Source organism: Mustela erminea, chromosome 9, assembly GCF_009829155.1.
Source record: "Mustela erminea isolate mMusErm1 chromosome 9, mMusErm1.Pri, whole genome shotgun sequence".
In the NCBI taxonomy this organism is placed as follows: Eukaryota; Metazoa; Chordata; class Mammalia; order Carnivora; family Mustelidae; genus Mustela; species Mustela erminea.
Window position 1 is genome coordinate 13,643,707 of NC_045622.1, and position 19,133 is coordinate 13,662,839.

Consider the following 19,133-nt stretch of genomic DNA (forward strand, 5'->3'; position numbering starts at 1 on the left):
AAAGGAAGAGACCCCCTCTCTCACTGGGAACTCTGTCCTGTCTGGTGGGATGCCTAAAGCTGCAGTCATTTGGAGATCATGGAAGGCACAGCTGACAGGCGGAGGATGGCAGAGCAGAAGGATGGGGCCCAATGAGTTAAGCAACCTTGGAGCTATGCTCCTCAAGACTTATTGTTATGTGTGATAATAATACACTTAGTAGTTAAACCTTTCTTTAGTTGTACTATTCGCAGCCCAAAGCTACCTGTCTGCCACAGGCATGTGATGGAAAGTATAGAAGATATGGAGGCAAGAAGGCCTTGGTTCGCTTCCTACAAGATGCATGACCTCCAGCAGGTTGCTTTAGCTCGCCAGACCTCACTTTCCTCACCTTGAAAATGGACATGATAGTTACCTTGTTGGGCTGCCGGGAAGGCTCGGTCACACTTACGACTACACATGCTATCCATGTCAACTGTGGCTGCGGTTCTGGGTGTGACAGCAATTCTCACCTCACAGTGGCTTCCTTCTGGCTCAGGCCTCCCTTTTGGGGGGCACTGAGTCCCTCAGGGATGCCTGGGTCCACCTGAAGCGGCCAGCACCTTGGTAAGTAGCAGGCCCCTGCCATTTCCTAGTGCTGCACATTTTAGGAAGCATTTTACAGTTAACTTGCTTCTTACAACAACTTGATGTGATCAGTGTCCCCATTTTATCATAAGGAAACAGGTTCAGGAAGGCTAAGTGACTGGCCAGTAACGGACAGGGCTGGGCCATGCTCTTCTGTTGTGCCTGCCAGCACCCCTTTACTCTGCGGAGCTGCCCACAGGACCCATTTCCTGGCTGCACGGTCCCCTGCACGTGTCCCTGGCCGTGGCTCTGGAGGCAGCTCTGAAGCGAAAAGTGGGAAGCTCCTTGCAGGGAGGGATGATGCTATCGGACCTTCAGATTCCCTCGCGGGACCCCCACCTTTGTCAAACATGCAGAAGAGCTTATAGCTCAGACCTTGCATCAGCACAGGATGCAAAAGGGCGGGGACAGGGTGGGGGAGCAGTGGTTCCCATCTAGGGGCTGGATAGGTGTGTTGTTCAGAAGCTCTGGAAGGGGCCAGGCTCAGAGCATGGTCCCCGCTTGGCCTGCACACACATGAGCAGGTGGCTCTGCCCGGAGCTGTCCCAGGAAACCTTGATGGGGGGATTAATGGCAGGAAAAGTAGGGCAGGCAGGTTGGTAAATATTTAATTGCTCAGAGCTTAAGGCAGGGAGGGGGCCCGATCTGGTGGAGGACGAGGGCTTAGGGAGAGTGGGGAGCGGGATTAAACCGGTCTGTTTCCTGGGCACCGGCTGCTCTGGGAAACTCTCGAGCATCCCTTCCACCTTGGGACCCCTGCCTCAGCAACTCTAATCCTCCAACACCTTCTTCGGAAACACACAGGAGGGGACCCAGGCCATGGGAACTTTGAGAAAACTGAGGCAGCGAGGGGAGGAAGCCAGGATGTTAGCAGTGGCTGCTGCTTTAGTCCCCAAGCTGCCAGCCACTCTTCACAGGAACCAACTTAAAAATAGAGCACCTGCCTCCGAAGGTTGAAGCGTCAGCTAAGGGATGGTGTTGGGATGGGTGAGGAAGAAAGTGGAGGCCGGAAGCAGGAGCCCCAGCTTCTGGATGCGGGGTGAGAGGTGGGGGGAGGGGAGGCGCTCCAGACGAACGAGGCCCCCTGGTGGTGTGCATTTCTGGGCCCCAGCTGGGAGTCTGGCCCTTTTCCTAACCTCTTCTCTGCTGGGTTGGTTCAGCTCTCCACCTCCCCCACCATCTTCCTTTGTCACCCCAGCCTGGAGGGTTGGCTCGTGATCTCTGCTTTTCCTCCAGTTCCGTTCCATGAGGAAGGGCTTTGAGATCAGAGCTCCGAATGGAGGCACAGCCCATTCTGTCCCTGAGAGCCTCCCCAGCGCACCAGAGTCCAGGGCCTGACCCATTCTGGGGCTTCTGCAGGATGGCTGCCAAGTCCCTAAGCCAAGATGTGAGGCGAGATGGCCCTCTCCCCCTCCCCGCCAATCCAACCATCTGTATCCAGAGGAAACCAGGCAGAAACTTGCATCAGAGCAGATGCCACAAAAAGGATGCTCTTGAAGGGGATGGGGGAAGAGAGACTTTATCAGCCTCTGACCTGGTGCTGCAGGGGGAGCCAAGGGAGCAGGTTCCCGTCGCTTATATGTTTATGCAGGAGTCCCAGAGCATCTGCTACCACCAATGGCAGTCTGTGGTCTCCCCAGGTGGGGTCCCAGAGTGCCCAAACCCACCCTACAATGACTCAAAGGGACAGGAGACAGGATGGTGCCCTGCCGTCACCTTTCTCCTTGGGCAGCGCTCGGCAGCAGGCCCTGGGGGAGTGTGGCAGGGGTGCCGAGGCCGGGCTGGGCATGGCAGAGCGGACTTACCGTCCTCCTTGGTCTGGATGCAGAGCACGCCGCTGCGCACGCCGTCCCCGGCCTGGGTGTAGGCCAGCACCTGCACGCTGTAGTTGGTGAACTTCTCCATACCACGCAGCTCTACCCGCTCCCGCGTGGTGGTGATGTTCTGCATCTCGCCCCACTCTGCCGGAGACAAGCAGCCCCTGAGTGCGGCCCGGGTCGGGGCGGGGGCGTGCCTGGTCCCCCTGCCGCTGGCCCTCTGCCAGCCTGGGCTCCACTGGGCTCAGACTTCACCTCCATGGTAGTGGCAGCTAGGGGGACTTGGCCTCAAGGAACACGGGAGCAAATTTGGGGCACCGATCCCAGGCCTCATCTCTCCCCAAGGGGGTCCAACCAGGGCGAGCCGGCCTATGCCTGGCTTTGGCCCCAGTGACCTTGCACCAAATTCAACCTAATACTCTCCCTGGAGTATTGGAGAATATTTCCATCTCTCCGAGCACCTTCCCCCTCCTCCATCCAATCCCCTCTCCCTGCGTGCCGTACTCTCAGTAGCATAAGAGCTAAGTTCCCTTCCCTTCTCCCTACCCCTGAGGACACCCTCCCCAGGAAGAACCTACAAAAAGAATCTGGGACAGGCTATGAGAGGAGACAGCCTCCGCCAGGAAGGGTCGGGTCTTCCTCCGGCTCAGTGAGGACCCGTCATCTGACTCTGTCAAGGGACTTACTGTAGGCTGAAGGAAAGCTTGGGGAGGGGGTCCCCTGGGAAGACCATGAACTTAGAAGGAGAAAAAAAGACAGGCTCCTGAGCTGACAGCCGTCCACTGAGACCCCTGGGCTTTCAGAAAGACAGGCGAGGACACTGGCTGAGGACAGGCTTTGTAGAAGCCCGTAGACCCAGTCCAGGGCCTCCCTGGGGACCTACTGTGGTCAGAGGGCCCAGCCCAGGGAGGACAGTAGTCTGCCGGGGCCCAGGAATGAGAACACCATGCCCAGCCAGGGCAACTCCAGGTCAGTGCAGGAAAGCCTCAGAAACCCCAGCAATGGGAATTTCTTTTTCTTCAGGAAATTAGAAACCAGGGTAGTCAGGGTACTCAAGGACTGGAGCCAGAGAAAAGACCCAAAAGGAGGTCAGTGTGGCCAGTGAGCCAGGTGCCTTTGGAGATTACAAAGGCCAATGACTTCCTTACCTTAAGGGGCTGAGCTAGGAACACTGTGGGTTTAGAAAAGAGGAAGCAAGTTCTGGAAACCGAAGGACCACCCCTTATCTGGGACAGCACAAACGGGGGGGCTGTGTCAGAGCACATGAACTAGGGACACCTCCCAAGACCCAAGCCCTGAGCTCCAGGCCACTGTGCTTTTGGAGGAGGCTGTGGCGGTGGTGGCAGGGAAAGGCTCATGCTGTCCGCAGTGCATCTCGGCATACACACGGAGAAGGGGTGAGGGGATGAGGAGGGCAGCTGCCCTGCAGAAATGACCAATGAGCTGGAGCTTCCAGTCCTCCAGGGGAGAAGGGAGAGCCCCTCCTTCTGGGGGCAGAAGGCTCAGGAGCCGGGGAGCCAAGCTCGCCGTGGCCCCCAGTAGAGCAGCTTCATGGTTTGGGATGCGGGGCCTCTGGCTTGTACAACCGCAGGCTTTCCTGGTCACTGCAAGGCTCCCATGTACCCAGCGGGCAGGGGCTCGGTATGTTTGTGGTACTACAGAAGACTGCCTAGACCAGTGCATCCCAGGGCAAGGAAGGCACCCCTAGCGTTGGGCCACCATCTTGGGTTTTGTGCACCTGCCATTCCAGCTCCATTTCCTGCTCTTCTCCGGATCCTGGGCAGACTGCCCACCTCACTGCCTGGCCAAGGGATGCTGCACTGTCCCCCCACCAGCTTCTGGTAACCCCGTTTCCTCACCTTCTGGCCTCGGTGGTGAGGATGAGCCCCAGGTGCCCCCCCTTGCTCCACACCCCTCTGAAAGCAGTGCCTTCCTAACACTTTTCAACTGCCCCGTCTGAGTGCCAGGGACCCTGCTCAAGATCAACACGTTACATCAGAAAATCACAGACACCCCATCACACCTCCAGTCATTCCCAAACACATGGCCGTCCAGGAGCAGCTGATGTCCTTCTCCCCAGCACAGAGGTGACCATGTATCCCACCACCCATCCTGGCCGTGGCTCTGGCTGGGACAGTGTATGCAGAAGAGAGGGGCTGGGCCTCCACTTGATATCCTGTGGGAAGATGCTCAGCTCTGATCATCTGTGTCTGGTCTGGACACAGACCCCCAAGGAGCCTACATCTCTCACCCCGAGACACAGCTGTCACTCCCGGGACACTCACCCCCATCCACGTAGAGTGACCAGAAGATGACCCGGTAGCCTTTGAGGACGCCATTGAGAGTGCTGCGTGGGGGCTCCGACCAGGAGATGACGGCCACATCGGAGGTGATGGACAGGGCCCGGACGTTCTCGGGGGGCTGGCTGGGCACTGCAGGGGGCGGGGGAGAAGGGTAGAGTCCAGTCAGGGCATACAGCCTGACATCTGTGTCCCAACCAGGAGAACATGGGAGGAGCTCCCGATAGAGTGAGGAGAGTCTGGGCTGCGTGGCTGGGAAGTGAAGCATTTCCTCTCCTGGATTTGGATGAAAAGAGGTCTTCATAGCTTCGGTTCCTTGCTCTCCAGGTGGCACGTTCCCGGTTCTGGGTATGTGCTGAGGGCACAAGGTGATGAGCACAAGGCATGACCCCATGGGGATCCTCCAGTGGTCACCACAGCCCAGGAAGTTCATCTTCATCAGGTTGCAGAACCTAGAAGATCGCCAGGCCAGCCCTGGGTCTGCTATCTGATGGCTGCTGGCCCGATGTGGCATCTGACCAGGTGGTCTGAGCCCAGCCTCTTGGGCCCCGTGGGTCCTTATGCCAGGCTGAAGGGAAGGAAAACAAGGTAGTCCCTTCACCTTGTTGAAGGGGAGAAGGTTCCATAGACACCTTTAAGTTTTCTGGGACCATTACACCTTTGTCCCTTGTCCCTGCACATCAAAATGCCTCAGATGATGAGAAAACACTTTCTGATAGCAACTTAGGTGGCCCATTTTGCCTCTAACCCTCTCCCCTGGAGTGCTACCTTGGAGCCTAACCTAAGTTCTACACTCCAGAGTTGGCCCTAGTGCAGGTCACTCTTTCTGAGATGGCAGACGGTGGGGACACCAGATTCTGGGAGCCACTTTGTTTGGAAAGAACTTTGGTGGCACTTCCTGCTGGCTTCCCAGGAGCTGGGGCCAAAGGGAAAGGCCAGGTCTGCTTTGCTCAGAGAGGGAGAAAGGAGGCACAGGCTGGATGGAAGGTAATTAGATCCCACTGCCCCACAAGAGGCAACTCTAATTTTTATGAGCATTTAAATGATAATACATCATCCTAACGATCCTCTTTGAGAATGATTATTGTTTCATATTACTTAGGTGTAAAAATATAAGCACCATGTAATTAGGGACCCAGTGTAATAAACTAATACAGATCGCCCGTTCGAACAAAATGAAGGTAATATAATTATGGAAAAGACACTATTGCTAAAGCAGGGCCCTTGACTACCCCAGGAGGAGTGCTAATATTGCCAGGAAACGATCAGGATCTGACAGGCTAACGAGGGCCTTAATTAAGTATGAAAAACTGCTGAGCAAATGCTGCTGGAAACTTCTTCCCTCTCTCCTCTTTTGTTTTGAAAATGACTCTACAGCCCATGCTGATCTCTCCCTGTTGGAAATTCTAGGCCCCCCACCCAGAAGCCGGAGCCTGGGAGGTACTGCCCTGCTGGAGGCCTGGCCTGGCTGTTTCCTGGCCGGGCCCTGGTAGACAGCAGTCAGGGCTGTGCGTGCTGTGGCTGTGTGGGCCTGGGGCAGCTGTCCCCCTGGACACGCCTTCCCCGGGCATCCCGGGTCCGCATCTCTTGGTCTATATCCAGCCTTGCTCCAAAGCGAGAGAGAGACAATGGGGCACAGGAGAGAGTATAGGATTCAGGATCTGACCTGGATTTTGACCCCGGGCTCTGTTCTTTAGGTGATAGGTGATTCCGGACAGGCTTTTTAGCTTCCTTGAAACCTGGCTTCTTTGATGGGGAGCGCCCTAGCTATTGGTGCTGCGGTTCTCATAGGCAGGTGCCCCCCTGTGCCAGCAGCACCTGGGAATTTCTTTGAAATGCAAAATTTATTCAACCTGCTAGCAGGAGCTGGGTTGGGGGGAGAGCCTAGCAATCTGTTTATGGCCTTCCAGAAGGTTCTGATACACATTCAGGTTTGAGAACTACTGGGTCAGAGCACCCTTGGGATAAGTACTGTTGGTTTGAAGAGGTAACAGGTTGACTCCCCTCCACCCAGCCGGGCCTGTGGTCCAGGGAGGTGCTGGTTGGGGACGAAGTCGGTGTGGAATGGCGGAGGCCGAGGGGGCACTGGTTGTCTTGTGGTTCCCCACGTCCCCTACTAGGGTTCTCTGTGTCCCTCTGCTTGCTACGTGTTTTTCCCTTTTTCTGAGTTCTCCCGTTCCCCAGGGGCTCAGTGCTTCATCCCAAAGCCCAGCTTGGGCCGCAGAACGACTGAATGAGAATCTTGGGAGATGAAGCCGGGGCATCAATATTTTTTAAAGCTTCCAGATAATTCCAATTTGTAGCCAAAGTTAAGGACTGCCAGCATGAGCTAATCTACTTTCAGGTTTCTGACCTGATATATCCTTCCTCCCAGGGGTGTCTACACTTTTAGAGAAGATGAACTAGGGAGAAGGCATTGCTTAACCTTAAGGAGTGACTGCCCCCCCCCCCAACATGGGACTTTAACTCACGACGCTGAGATCAAGACCTGAGCTGAGATCAAGAGCTGGATGCTTATGCCTGGGTGGCTCAGTCAATGAAGTGTCTGCCTTGTGCTCAGGTTATGAGCCCCGGGGGGATCGAGCCCTGCAGTCCCACATCTGGCTCCCCGGGGAAGCCTGCTTCTCCTTCTGCCTGCCCCTTCCCCTGCTTGTGCTCTCTCTCTCTCTCTCCCTGACAATTAAATAAGTAAAATCAAAAAAAAAAAAAAAAAAAAAAAAAAAAAAGAAAAAAGAAAAAACCAAAAAACAAAAGACAAGAAAGGAAAAGAAAAGAAAAAAGTTGGACACTTAACCTACTGAGCCAGCCATGCCCTCTAAGGAATGGCTTTCTAATAGTAGAATGCATGAGTCCCCTCCCTCTGCAGGGGCAGGGTCGGACGCAGCAGCGGTTTTAATCTCAGACTCTGGAATTGGGTTAGGACATCAGGAAAGAAGCTTAGGGGAAACTTCTGCCCTTTGGGGGGCCACAGGCATCAAGGGCCATGTCTCCTTTTTCAACCTCACACAGGCTCAGGTACTAGCTGGCCCTTCTCTGTGCTTGGAGTGCAGGCACATCCCTGCTTCCTCCTAACGTTGTCCCCCTGAAAGCTGGGCCCTGTCATTTACTCATCAGAGTGTGGAGTCCTCTCTGGTCCTCAAAGGATCACGTTTAAAGCAGTGGCTCTACACCTCCCACCGCTTGGATCTTAGCATATCTTAAGCCCTGTCTCTTGTTCGGCCTCTCAGATAGGCAGTGGATGGGTTCCAGCCCAGAAATGCAAAGGTAACTTGGTTTCTGCCCTGTTTCCAACCTGCAGGTTGTTGAGGGAGAAGAAACAGGACCAGGGTGTAGAGGAAAAGGGCCTGGGGAGAGACAGGAGTGAGGGCCAGAATGAGGGAGAGTTGGGTGGATGAGAGGCAGGGGCTCAGAAAGGTGGAGCATCAGCACGCAATGGACGACTCAGATGGGCGGAGCATCAGCACGCAATGGACAGATCGCTGGCCAATGGACTGAGAGCTTAGGGGTGCTCAAGGTCCCAGCACCTCTTGAGGAGCTAATGGGTCAGAGGAGCTGGAGGGATCCAGGGTGCCTGTGTGCCTTATGGGGTGGTGACGGGGCCCGGAGCAGTGGGAGGGCCCCGAGTTGTCGCTGGCAGCCCTGGCTCTCCCGCCCGCCACCGCGTGCTCGTGTCCTCACCGTCCTCCAGCGTGGTGGCATTGATCTCGCTGGATGAGGGCCCCGTGCCAGCCCGATTGAAGGCCTGGACCACCACCCCATATTGGGCAAACTTCTTGAGGTTGTCCAGGGTGTAGACCTCGCTGTCCCCAGTGGCCTTCATCTCCACGATGCTGTACTGCCCACTGCTGCCAGGGCTGTTCTCCCTGTAGCCGATCTGGTAGCCCCGTATGACGCCATTCTGCAGCTCCTTCTTGGGCGCCTGTGAGCGGGGTGGGGGAGGGGAGACAAAGACACAAGGGGGCTCGGAGACGATGCTCTGAAAGCCAAAGGAAGATCCTGTCCCTCTTCAGTTCCCAACCCTTCAAAGGCTCCCATCTTGCTTGGGGTGAAAAGCAAAGTTCTTACAAGGGCGACGGAACCCTGCACGATCTGCTCCATTACCTCTTGGGTCCATTTCCTCTTCCCCTGGCTGCCCCTGCTCCAGCACATTGGCCTCTCGCGGTTCACACGGGGCTCACCTCCACTACAGGAAGACCCTCTTTCCTTGTACTGCTGCATAGCTTCCCTCTTCACCTCTGTGGTATCCTTGCGACCACGCCCTGTCTTCATGAGGCTTTCCTCATGCTCTTTATCTGAGATCGCTCCCTCCCCTCTGTTCCATATTTTTCACGTTTCTTCCTGGCCCCCATCACTTCTTGGACCCACTTTTTCTTCCCCAGGCTCTCTTTTTCTCCATTGCACTTAGCATCACCGGACATCCTATATATTTTACTTATGCGTCCCTGTGTTCGCATTAGCATATAAACACCATAAGGATGAAAAACATTGTTTCGTTTGCTCTTTGCTGTGCTCTGTCTAGAATGATGGCTGATACGTAGCAAGCCTTCAATACACAGTTACTGAATGAATGGAGAGAGGAGCTGATACGGCTGTTATCTGACATGGGCTCGGGAGCCTGGGAGAAATGGAACCGCAGACAAAAAGTAACCAAATGGACAGGAAGATGAGCAATTAGCTTGAGTAAAAAGAGAATCCCAAGATGACGCATCACACCCTCCCACCCCCTAGGACAGCCATTGTCACCAAATGGAAAACAACACATCTGGGCGATGACGTGGGCCAACTGGGCTCCTGCACTACTGGTGGGGATGCAAACCGGTGCGGCAGCCGTGGTCAGCAGCCTCCCAGAGTGAAACACGGAATTTCCATAGGATCCAGTAGTTCCGCTCCTTGGTACGTACCCCCAGAAGTGAAAGTGGAGACTCAGACACAGACTTGCACACCCAAGTTCATGGCAGCATTAATATTCATCATAGTCAAAAGGTAGAAACAACCCAAGTGTCCATTGATGAATGAACGAATAAATAAAATGTGGTCTATGAAGGCAATCAAATATTATTTAGCTGGATATGCCTATTGTTCAGCCAGAATGGAATTCTGACGCAGGTTACCATGTGGCTGAACTTTGAAAACATCACACTCAGTGAAATAAGCCAGACACAAAAGTTCAAGTGATGTGTGATCCAGTTTCTATGGAGTCCCTAGAACAGTCCACAGAACAGCCACATTCACAGAGTCAGAAAGGAGACTAGGAGTTTCCAGGGGCTGGGGCGAGGAGAGGAGTACTTATCAGTGAACGGGTGCAGAGTTTCTGTTTGGGATTGTGAGAAAGTTCTGGAGGTAGATAGCAGTGATGGTTGCATACACAGTGAACATATTTCATGACAATGACCTGTGCATGTAGGCATGGATAAAATGATAAAAATGGGCCATATATTTTACCATAATTCCAAAAAGAAAAAAAAAAGAGTCCTTGACTTGGTGTGTAGCCAGTCCTTTGGAGCACGTGGCTAGGTCTACCCGGACATCACGGCTAGGGGTTGGGGGTCTGTGGGGTGGGGAGGCCTGAAGCCAGCCCCTAGACAGACAGACAGAGATGGATAAGACACGTGGTATGAAGGGAGCATTTTGGAGCTCTGGCTGGGCTGGTGGTAATGAAGGACTGGTCCCAGTCAGCTGGGAAGACAGAGTAAACACCAGTGGCATGAAGCTCGGACTAGAAAACCTACTCTTACCCCAAGATTCAACCTTGACACACACACACACACACACACACATACACACACACACACACACACTCCTGATATATCTCACATCCCGACCCATCAAAGCAAACGTCCTAATCCACCTACCTACCAAAAGTCAGACAGATCCAGACTCACAGATAGAAACCAGCTCCTTGAACAAACAGACTCGCCCATCTATAAATTGAGAGAGAGCACCCACCCCAGTGCATAGAAAAACAACTCAAATCAGGGTTTTAAAGACAATGAAGTTAATTGAAAAGCCCACCTTTTATTATACTAAAAAATAGTGAGATCAAAAACAATTAAGTTAGTAAAACAGTCCCACTATTTTTTTTTTAATTCAATGAATGTTTTAAATGAATTGCATTTTAAGCTCACTGTTAACTCAATAAAATGAAGTTTTTAATTTAACGTAATGGTTTTGAACTCACTAAAGAGGTGTGTGTGTATGTGTATTTAATTGACTTGACTTTTTGTTAATGCCTGAATTAATTTTTTTCAGCACTTGGGCAGTCCTGTTTGCTAGTTTGTAAGTGAGAAAATTCCTGCATTCTCATCTCTGCCCGTGTATATCTACACACACACACACACACACACACACACACACATCTATTATAGACACAAACATATCTTCAAGAGTGATACCCTGTCTTCACAGTGATGCACATTCTAGAATTACACACACACATCCATAATGCCATGTGCTGATATATACAACACACATGACCACAGCCATCCATACCGTGATGATGACAGACACCTGTGCAGAGCACCATGTAACATTCTCACATCAATGTATACTGACCGAGGTCTGGGATGGACATTGAGGGACACGCTGCTGTATCCATATGTATGTATTCACATATTAATACAAATCTTGTCCGATCTTCCTTCCCTCTCTCCCTCTTTTCTCTTTCTCTCCTCCTGTCTCTCCCTCTCCTCTCCCTTCCACTGCTCCCCTTACCCCCAACAGGCACACTCAGGCCTTAAATCAATCTTAACAATATTTCTCTTGAAGCATTAAGAAATCAATAGGGCTGATTGCAAATTTATGTCATAAAGCAGTGGCGATCCATCTCACGGAAAGGGTCTTAAAATGAAGTGACTTATCTTTCAAGTGAATCTTTATTTTTCATTAATCTGTTTCTTGGTGTTAAAAAAAAAATCCCCTGAGAAGTCAGGCCAAAATTTATTGATGGGCTGGTTCATTCTGAAGTTCTAACTTTCTAATCAATTTTATTTTTCATTATGAGACTTTGGAGAAATAAATCTGATTCTAAATTTTCATCGACCTCCCGGTTTGAGGTCTGTAGCCAAATGGCTCAGTGTTTTACATACATACATTCCCCGCCCCCACCTCCTGGCTTCCGGAGAGTATTGCTGGGACTTGGGTCCAGAACCAGGATGCAGACAGACTTGGGGTTAGATTCTAGGCTTCACCCCCACTTTCTGAGGGAAGCCTTGGAACCCGGAGCTGAACATGAAGGGAAACCATGGCTCTGGGCAACTGCTAGGTAGGCTGGTTCCCAGGAACGACCAACTGCCCAACCTGTGCCCCATTTTCATCCTGGTCATTTCTCTAGGGAAGGAAGGAACCAGGCATTGCTGTGCGTGTGTGTGTGCATGCATGCACACATATGTAGAGTGTGTGTGTTTTTTTAAGGTTTTGTTTATTTATTTGAGAGAGAGGGAGAGAAATAGGCTCCCTGCTGAGCAGGAAGCCCAACGTGGGGCTCCATCCCAGGGCCCTGGGATCATGACCTGAGCTGAAGGCAGATGCTTAACCGACTGAGCCACCCAGGTGCCCCAAGAGGGTAGTCCCTTTAAGGGAAATATCACTAAGCCCTTTTGTGGAAGGTCCAGAGGAGGACTGAGCGCCTGATCTTTTCCCATCAGAAGTTAGAGCCAGAAAAAGAGTTTGAAGGTCTGGTCCCAGATGTGGGCAAGGCATCCCCCATACCCCAAGCCTCATCGTTGAGATGGGAAAACTCCAAGAAGAAAAACATGTATGAGCCCTAAGAAAGCTCTCTGTTCCTGAACTCCATGCAGTGGACTGGGGCTCCAGACCACCTAGCAGGGGCCCCAATCCACTGCATGGAGTTCAGGAGAGGGAGAAGCAGGATCCCTGCTGAGTTGGGAGCCCGATGTAGGATTCGGTCCCAGGACCCTGAGATCATGACCTGAGCCGATGGCAGACGCTTAACTGACTGAGCCACCCAGCGGTCCCTGGACCACGTACATATAAGTTCTGCCGCTTTCACTACTTGAATGGTTGTGGGCAAGTCACCTTACATCTGTGCCGGGATCTCCTCTGGCAGATGGGGATACAAATATCTCTTCTGGGTGCCTTCCAGGAAGAGAGGGTTAGTGTAGGAAAATACTGGAAGCCTGCAAGCTGAGTGCAACAGGCCACTGTCAGGACTGGAGGCCCTCGTATGCCCAGGGCCAGAGTTTCCCAGGACAGGGTTTATTGTCTTGCTCAACGTTATTCTGATCTGTTTCTCTGCCCTGCTGTGGGACAACCTCTAAGAGTTTTTCTTCCTCCCTCCCTCCCTCTCTCTTTCTTTCCCTCTTCCTTCCTTCCTTTCTTTCTTTCTAGATTTTTATTTACTTGACAGAAAGAGACACAGCGAGAGATGGAACACAAGCAGGGGGAGTGAGAGGGAAAAGCAGGCTTCCTGCTGAACAGGGAGCCAGATGCAGGGCTCAATCCCAGGACCCAAGATCCCATGACCTGAGCCAAACACTTAATGGCTGAGCCACCCAGGTGCCCCTAAGAGTTTTCTTTCTCTCTCTCTCTCTCTTTCTTTCTTTCTTTCTTTCTTTTTTTTATTAAAGATTTTATTTATTTATTTGACACACAGAGAGAGATCACAAGTAGGCAGAGAGGCAGGCAGAGAGAGAGGAGGAAACAGGCTCCCTGCTGAGCAGAGAGCCCAATGTGGGGCTTGATCCCAGGACCCTGGGGTCATGACCTGAGCCGAAGGCAGAGGCTTAACCCACTGAGCCACCCAGGTGCCCCCCTAAGAGTTTTCTTATGTGATAAGGTCCTCAGACACCCTGTAGAATTCATAGGTCTCTACCCCTTCACAATGACTGCAGAAAAGACTGGTCTGTTTTTTGCAGCTCAACCATCCCCAGAGGAAGGGAGGGCAGTTTTTTCACTCTGGTTTTACCAAAGAGGAAACCAAGGCCTGAAAACACCAAGACTCCTGTGTGGGGTCTCACTGGGAGAAGATGGGGGGTCATATCACCATACCTCCCAGCTCCAGGCACAGGGCCAAGACAAGGGAAAGCCCCTGTCCTGTCTTCTCCCATTATTCACAAGGGCCCCTTGAGCTTTGTATAAAATCAAATCCAACTCCTGACCTATTACAACATGTGGAGTTGGGAAGAGAGGCCAGTGTGGTGGAAAAATCATTTCCCTCTCCTTGGCACTGCCAAGTTCTTCATCTCAACCCAGCTACTGGCCTGCCCAGGGACAGAGGGAGTAGGGATTGGTGGGGGGACCCAACCCTTTATCCTCCTATCTTTCCTCCCCTCTGATTTCACCTGTTTAGCAAAAAACAGGCATGAGAATTCTAAGAGACTAGAGACCAGCAAGCTTGCCTGGGCTTCATTCCTGGGTTGAGGAGGGAGCAGTCATGGAGGCAGTTAGCAGGGAAATGCTTTTGATTTCGCTTACCTTCCAGGTCACTTGGATGCTCTGTGAGGTTACTGGCTGCAAGGTGACATCCATGGGGGGCCCATCGGGAGCTGGTGGAGGGAGAAACAACATTACAAGTCAAATCTTGGAAGAAAAGAATCCTAGGTCCTTACTCTCATTCTCCTGAGCTGGAGGACTGCTAGGGAACCGAGGAAAAGCTCATACACAAAATCAGAGAATCTTTGATTGAGCCCCCTGAAACAACCACAGGGCTTACAGTGCCTCTCCTTTCTCCACGATTAGCTGAAAACAGCAAACAACGACAATGAGATATTACTATATATCCAGCAGATTGGCAACAAATTTTTAAAAGTCTGATAGTCTCAAGTGTAGGCAAGGGTGTGTCATGGCAGGAATTCTTACATTTACATTTACTGGCCATGAGAAAGCAAATTGGCTCAATACTTGGGAAGATATTTTGGCATTCTTGGTTGAAGTTAGAAGCGTGCTCATCTGATGACTAATTCTGCAACTACTTAGTTTCAGTAGAGAACTTGCAAACCTCTGTAGGTGTACCAGCACAAAAATCTTCACAGCCCCAAAATGTCAACCACCCAAATGTCCATTTCCATTAAAATGGACCAAGAGGTGATGGTATAACCATGGCGAGGAATACTACGCAGCACTGAAAATGCACAAATGGTGAAACTCACAAAAATACTATTGATCAAAACAAGGAAGGCACAGAAGAATATGTTGAGAATAACTTCATGAAGATATGCCCTGGAAAATAGGCAAAACTAAACTATATGCTTTATGTGTATATACACTGTAGTGGCACTATAAAAAAGAAAAGCAAGAAGGGCTACTGGTTCCTTCGTGGGGAGGAACAGGCGGCTCTGGTTGGGAAGGGGTGTAGGGAGGACCCCTGGCATGCTGGCAATTGATAGTGAGTGGGGGTTATACTAGTTTTTACTTTATTATTATTTGTAAAGCTGCACATAGTATATGTACTTTTGGTATTATTTTATATTTTGCAATAGCAGGAGAAACTATAGGGAGAGAAAGCTTGTTTAAACTTTCAGACAAAATCCAAGACAAAGGTCATGAAAATTAATACAGGGCACTAGTACTCTGCCCTTCACAGATCTAGCTTATTTGTCCTTTCTAGACAGGCTGGGGCCAGGGGAGTAAGAAAGAACCATGGACAGCTCCCCAAAGCCCAGCATCTACTGCTGCACCTGGAAGAGGTCAAACAGAAGAGCCTCCAATGATCCAGAGGCAAACACAGATAAATACCTTGGGATCTCTCCTTCCCTGTTGTATTGCAAGCCCACCATCAGTGGACAGGGTGGGTGCAGGCCTCCAATGCCCCGGATCCCCAGGGCCATGGGAAAGAGCCACAAGGCCAGGTACTCACCAGCCTCCTCGGTGCTGATGGTGAGCTCTTTGCTTGGCTCACTACGGCCAATCTTGTTGAAGGAGTACATGCGGATGCTGTACACGGATGCTGGGTGTAAGTCCACGATGTTGGCCTGGTTGATGGTGGGGGAGATGTTGCGTGTGGATTGCTTGAAGTCCCAGGAATCTGGAGAGAGAGCACCCATTTCAAACCATAGCCAGAAAACCCCACAACCCCTTCCCAGCCTCAACTCTCAACTTCCACTGTGGGACACAGAAGAGGTCCAGCTCTACATAGATAGCAGCAAGAAGGCACAGGCCTTAACAACTTCACAAAGAGTACAAGGATTTTGTTCCACAAAGATCAGAGACCAAGGGAGGCCTGAGAATGTGAGCAGCAAATGCACTGACTCTCCTCTGCCCTGGGCCAGCTTGTGAGCTCAAGCCTCAGATGGGGGTCAGACAAGATGCTTCTCAAGACCCCTTCCAAGATCCCCATTTGCTTACTCTCCCTAAGGGTGTGATTAGCCAGTGCCCTTCCTCCTGGTCTCCCATACCACCTCAGTGACCTGCTGTAACCATGAGATCCCTATCTCCCCCGTGCCAAGAGTGAAGCCAAGGCTTTGTCCCCTTTCCCCTTCTGTATATGCCTCCATATCTTCTTTCCTTGTGCACTTGTGTGGTGGTGGTCCTGAGTGTTACTTGGTCTTTGAGGGGACAGACCGAGGGCCAGAGTCCCCAGCCCAATCCTTACCCTCTTTCTCTCACTGGCAGGAGAATAATGAGTATGCAGGGTCAGGAGCCAACAGAGAGATGAGTGTGCTCCTGATTTATCCAAGGGGACTGGCAGCCCATTCCAGGGCTGTTTAACAACATTGTGGAAAGGGGGAAAAACCAGATAAATGCCACTCAGGAATACTGTGGCAGGAAACATTCTTCATCTCCAGAGGAATCCAGTCATTCATTCACTCTGTTTTTTTGCTGTGGAACTACTGGGGGGATTCCCACGAAAAATGGGCAGGGCTTGCAGTTATAGCAATGTCTCGGCTAGGATCTTCCAAACCCAGAATTCATAACTAGATTACTTTATTGGTACTTCATGTTGAAAAGAAAAAAAAAAAAAAAAGGCAGAGCACAAGGAAACAAGCTGATAGTAGGGCTTAAAAATTTTCTTGGGGGGGCATGTCCTGATGTCACTATTCAGCCTAATTTTCCATGCCTTTTAAATCCACAGTAGAGGATCCTGAAAATTCTCAGTAGAAAAGATTAAACTGCATTCACTGCTGTTTCGTCCCTAGAACAGGAGGGGAGGCAAGCATATTCTAGAAAAATTGTTAAGAAGACTACCCCCCCCTTTTTAAAAAAGGCTTAAACCTAATAAATTAGTTCACCAGAAGCGACTATACACTGCCTTCAGATTCTGGTTAATTGAGGTCTTGATGGTTTTCAAAACACCACTTTTAGCTGCATAGTCTCGGCATCTGTGAAGGGCACTGGCCCAGCTCCCCATCTGCAGTTTTGCATTTAATTCTTTGGTTTTATGAGCCAAAGTCACAAATGGCAAGCTGCAGGGGCTCGGAAACACATTATTTTCTCCTTGTCTTTTAAAACACCCCAACCACCGGGACAGTCACTCTGTGACTGGCAGGTTAAGCCAGAGCTGCAAATATGTGGGCTCCTACCTGCCATGGGCATCTCTTTGGTTTAGGAGGGAATGGATCAGCAATGTGGTGGCTGGCATCCACTTCTGTCTGTGGCATCCTGGGAGCCCATGCCAGCTCACACACTCATCATACTTGATTTGCCCGTGTTTATAGGAGATGGGGAGTAATCACAAGTCAGTGAGTTCATTTTTGATGAGGGCAGGCAGAGGCAGGAGGTCCACACCACGTATCAGAACACCGAGGGGCTAAGGAAAAGGGGCGCCAGTGTATACACACTTGATTAAAAGAGACTTGTGCTCTGTGTTGGTAAGAAAGAGTTGTGAGTTACGGACCATGGGAGGTGTTGTGGATTGAAATTGACATAAAACGGACATTTTCTTCACGACAGGTTCAGATTATTTTTTCCTCATTTCTTTTTACCAGTATTACAGCAGCGATAACGTGTCCCTTCATGTACTCTAGTCTCTGGGTACCACTATGTCCCATTTCAGGGGATGTTGACCTTGATCCCTTAGCCTAGGTGTTCTTGTTCGTTTCCTCCACTCACTACAAAGTTACTATTTCCCCCTCGGTCATTAAGAGGGTCTGGGAGGGCTTCACTGAGAGATGTGAATAAACCGTCACATTTTCTTCTTAGTTTTCTTTGCTTGTGGTTTGTTTTGCAAAATGAAGTCTGTCACTTCTGTTTACGTGGAAACGTTAGTTTTTGCAAGCTGGGGTTTTAATCCATCAGGCCTCGTGTCCCAGACATACTCTTCTTTATTACTTCTTTGTATTTTCAAGAAAAGCCTACAAGAATTGTATTATTAATGTATGTCAAGGGTGTTAAGTTTCTAAACGACCACTCAGCACACATGATACACATTTTCAAAGAAAAGGAAGACTCAGGAAAATTGCTCTAACATATTTTATCTCAAGGTGTTCATCTCCCCAGTGTGTTTGCAAAATGCAGAGAACATCATCTAAAAATAGATTTATAAGATTTACACAATTGAAAACAATCTTGATCTCACGGACAGGAAAATTTTCTTCTCTATCACTTTTAGTGTGTACCTTGTTCCTATTTTTATATATGTCTATGAACATAAAATGTTAACATTATTTGATTCATTCTTTCTTGTTACCATCTTAACGTGTTTCTATTATTCTTCTCGGTTAATGGAAACTGCTACAGACATTCATTAAGGCTGTCTCTGTGCATTGGTCTGTATGTTCTTTTCAGATAAATTCTACTTAAGACACATTGGAGTAAAACCCAGGCTTTACCATTTACTGGATATTTGAAAAAAATAGTCTCAGAAAACAGAAAGAATAATATTATTATTCTCAGATTATTTATGTGGTTCATGCATTAATATATAAAAAACTGGTAGAGAGATATGTGATAGATAGTAGATTTTCAAAAAGGTTTGTTGTTGCTATGTTCACGATCTATTCGGCCTGTGAATTCCATATAACTTCCACTGGACCAGAGACATTGGTCTCACTAGTTAAAAATGAGGAAACTCAGATCCCACCCCAGAACTCCTGAGCTAGATAAAATCTGGATGTTTTTGAGGCACCTGGGTGGCTCAGTCATTAAGCATCTGCCTTTGGCTTGAGTCATGATCCCAGGTCCTGGGATCGAGCCCTGCATCGGGCTCCCTGCTTGGCAGGAAGCCTGCTTCTCCCTCTCCCACTCCTCCTGCTTGTGTTCCCTCTCTCACTGTCGCTCTCTCTGTCAAATAAATAAATAAAATCTTAAACAAAGATAAGAATCTGGATGTTTTCAAGGTCTCTAGTGTGTTCCCTATGCATTAAAATTTGAGTACACTTCTAACTCACCGTAACTTTCCCATCTCAGAAATACACACCATTTATCCTATAGGCTATAAATATAACCCTCAGAAACATGTATGCCTGTGTTGAGGACTTAATTTTATAATTTATCTTCCAGAACAGTGAAGTCCCCA

General features: G+C 50.1%; 1 protein-coding gene across 2 annotated transcripts in view; it reads right to left on the reverse strand.

The window, feature by feature from the left end:
* The window catches only part of DSCAML1 (DS cell adhesion molecule like 1), a 338,623-nt gene that overhangs the window by 25,128 nt on the left and 294,362 nt on the right, over positions 1-19,133 (reverse strand). For both annotated transcript variants that reach the window (XM_032360361.1, XM_032360362.1), the window contains exons 15-19: positions 15,537-15,704; positions 14,156-14,226; positions 8,402-8,642; positions 4,709-4,855; positions 2,412-2,567 (exon numbers count right to left, since the gene is read on the reverse strand). In XM_032360361.1, the coding sequence (XP_032216252.1) occupies positions 2,412-2,567; positions 4,709-4,855; positions 8,402-8,642; positions 14,156-14,226; positions 15,537-15,704 (783 nt within the window). The remainder of the gene's footprint in view (positions 1-2,411; positions 2,568-4,708; positions 4,856-8,401; positions 8,643-14,155; positions 14,227-15,536; positions 15,705-19,133) is intronic.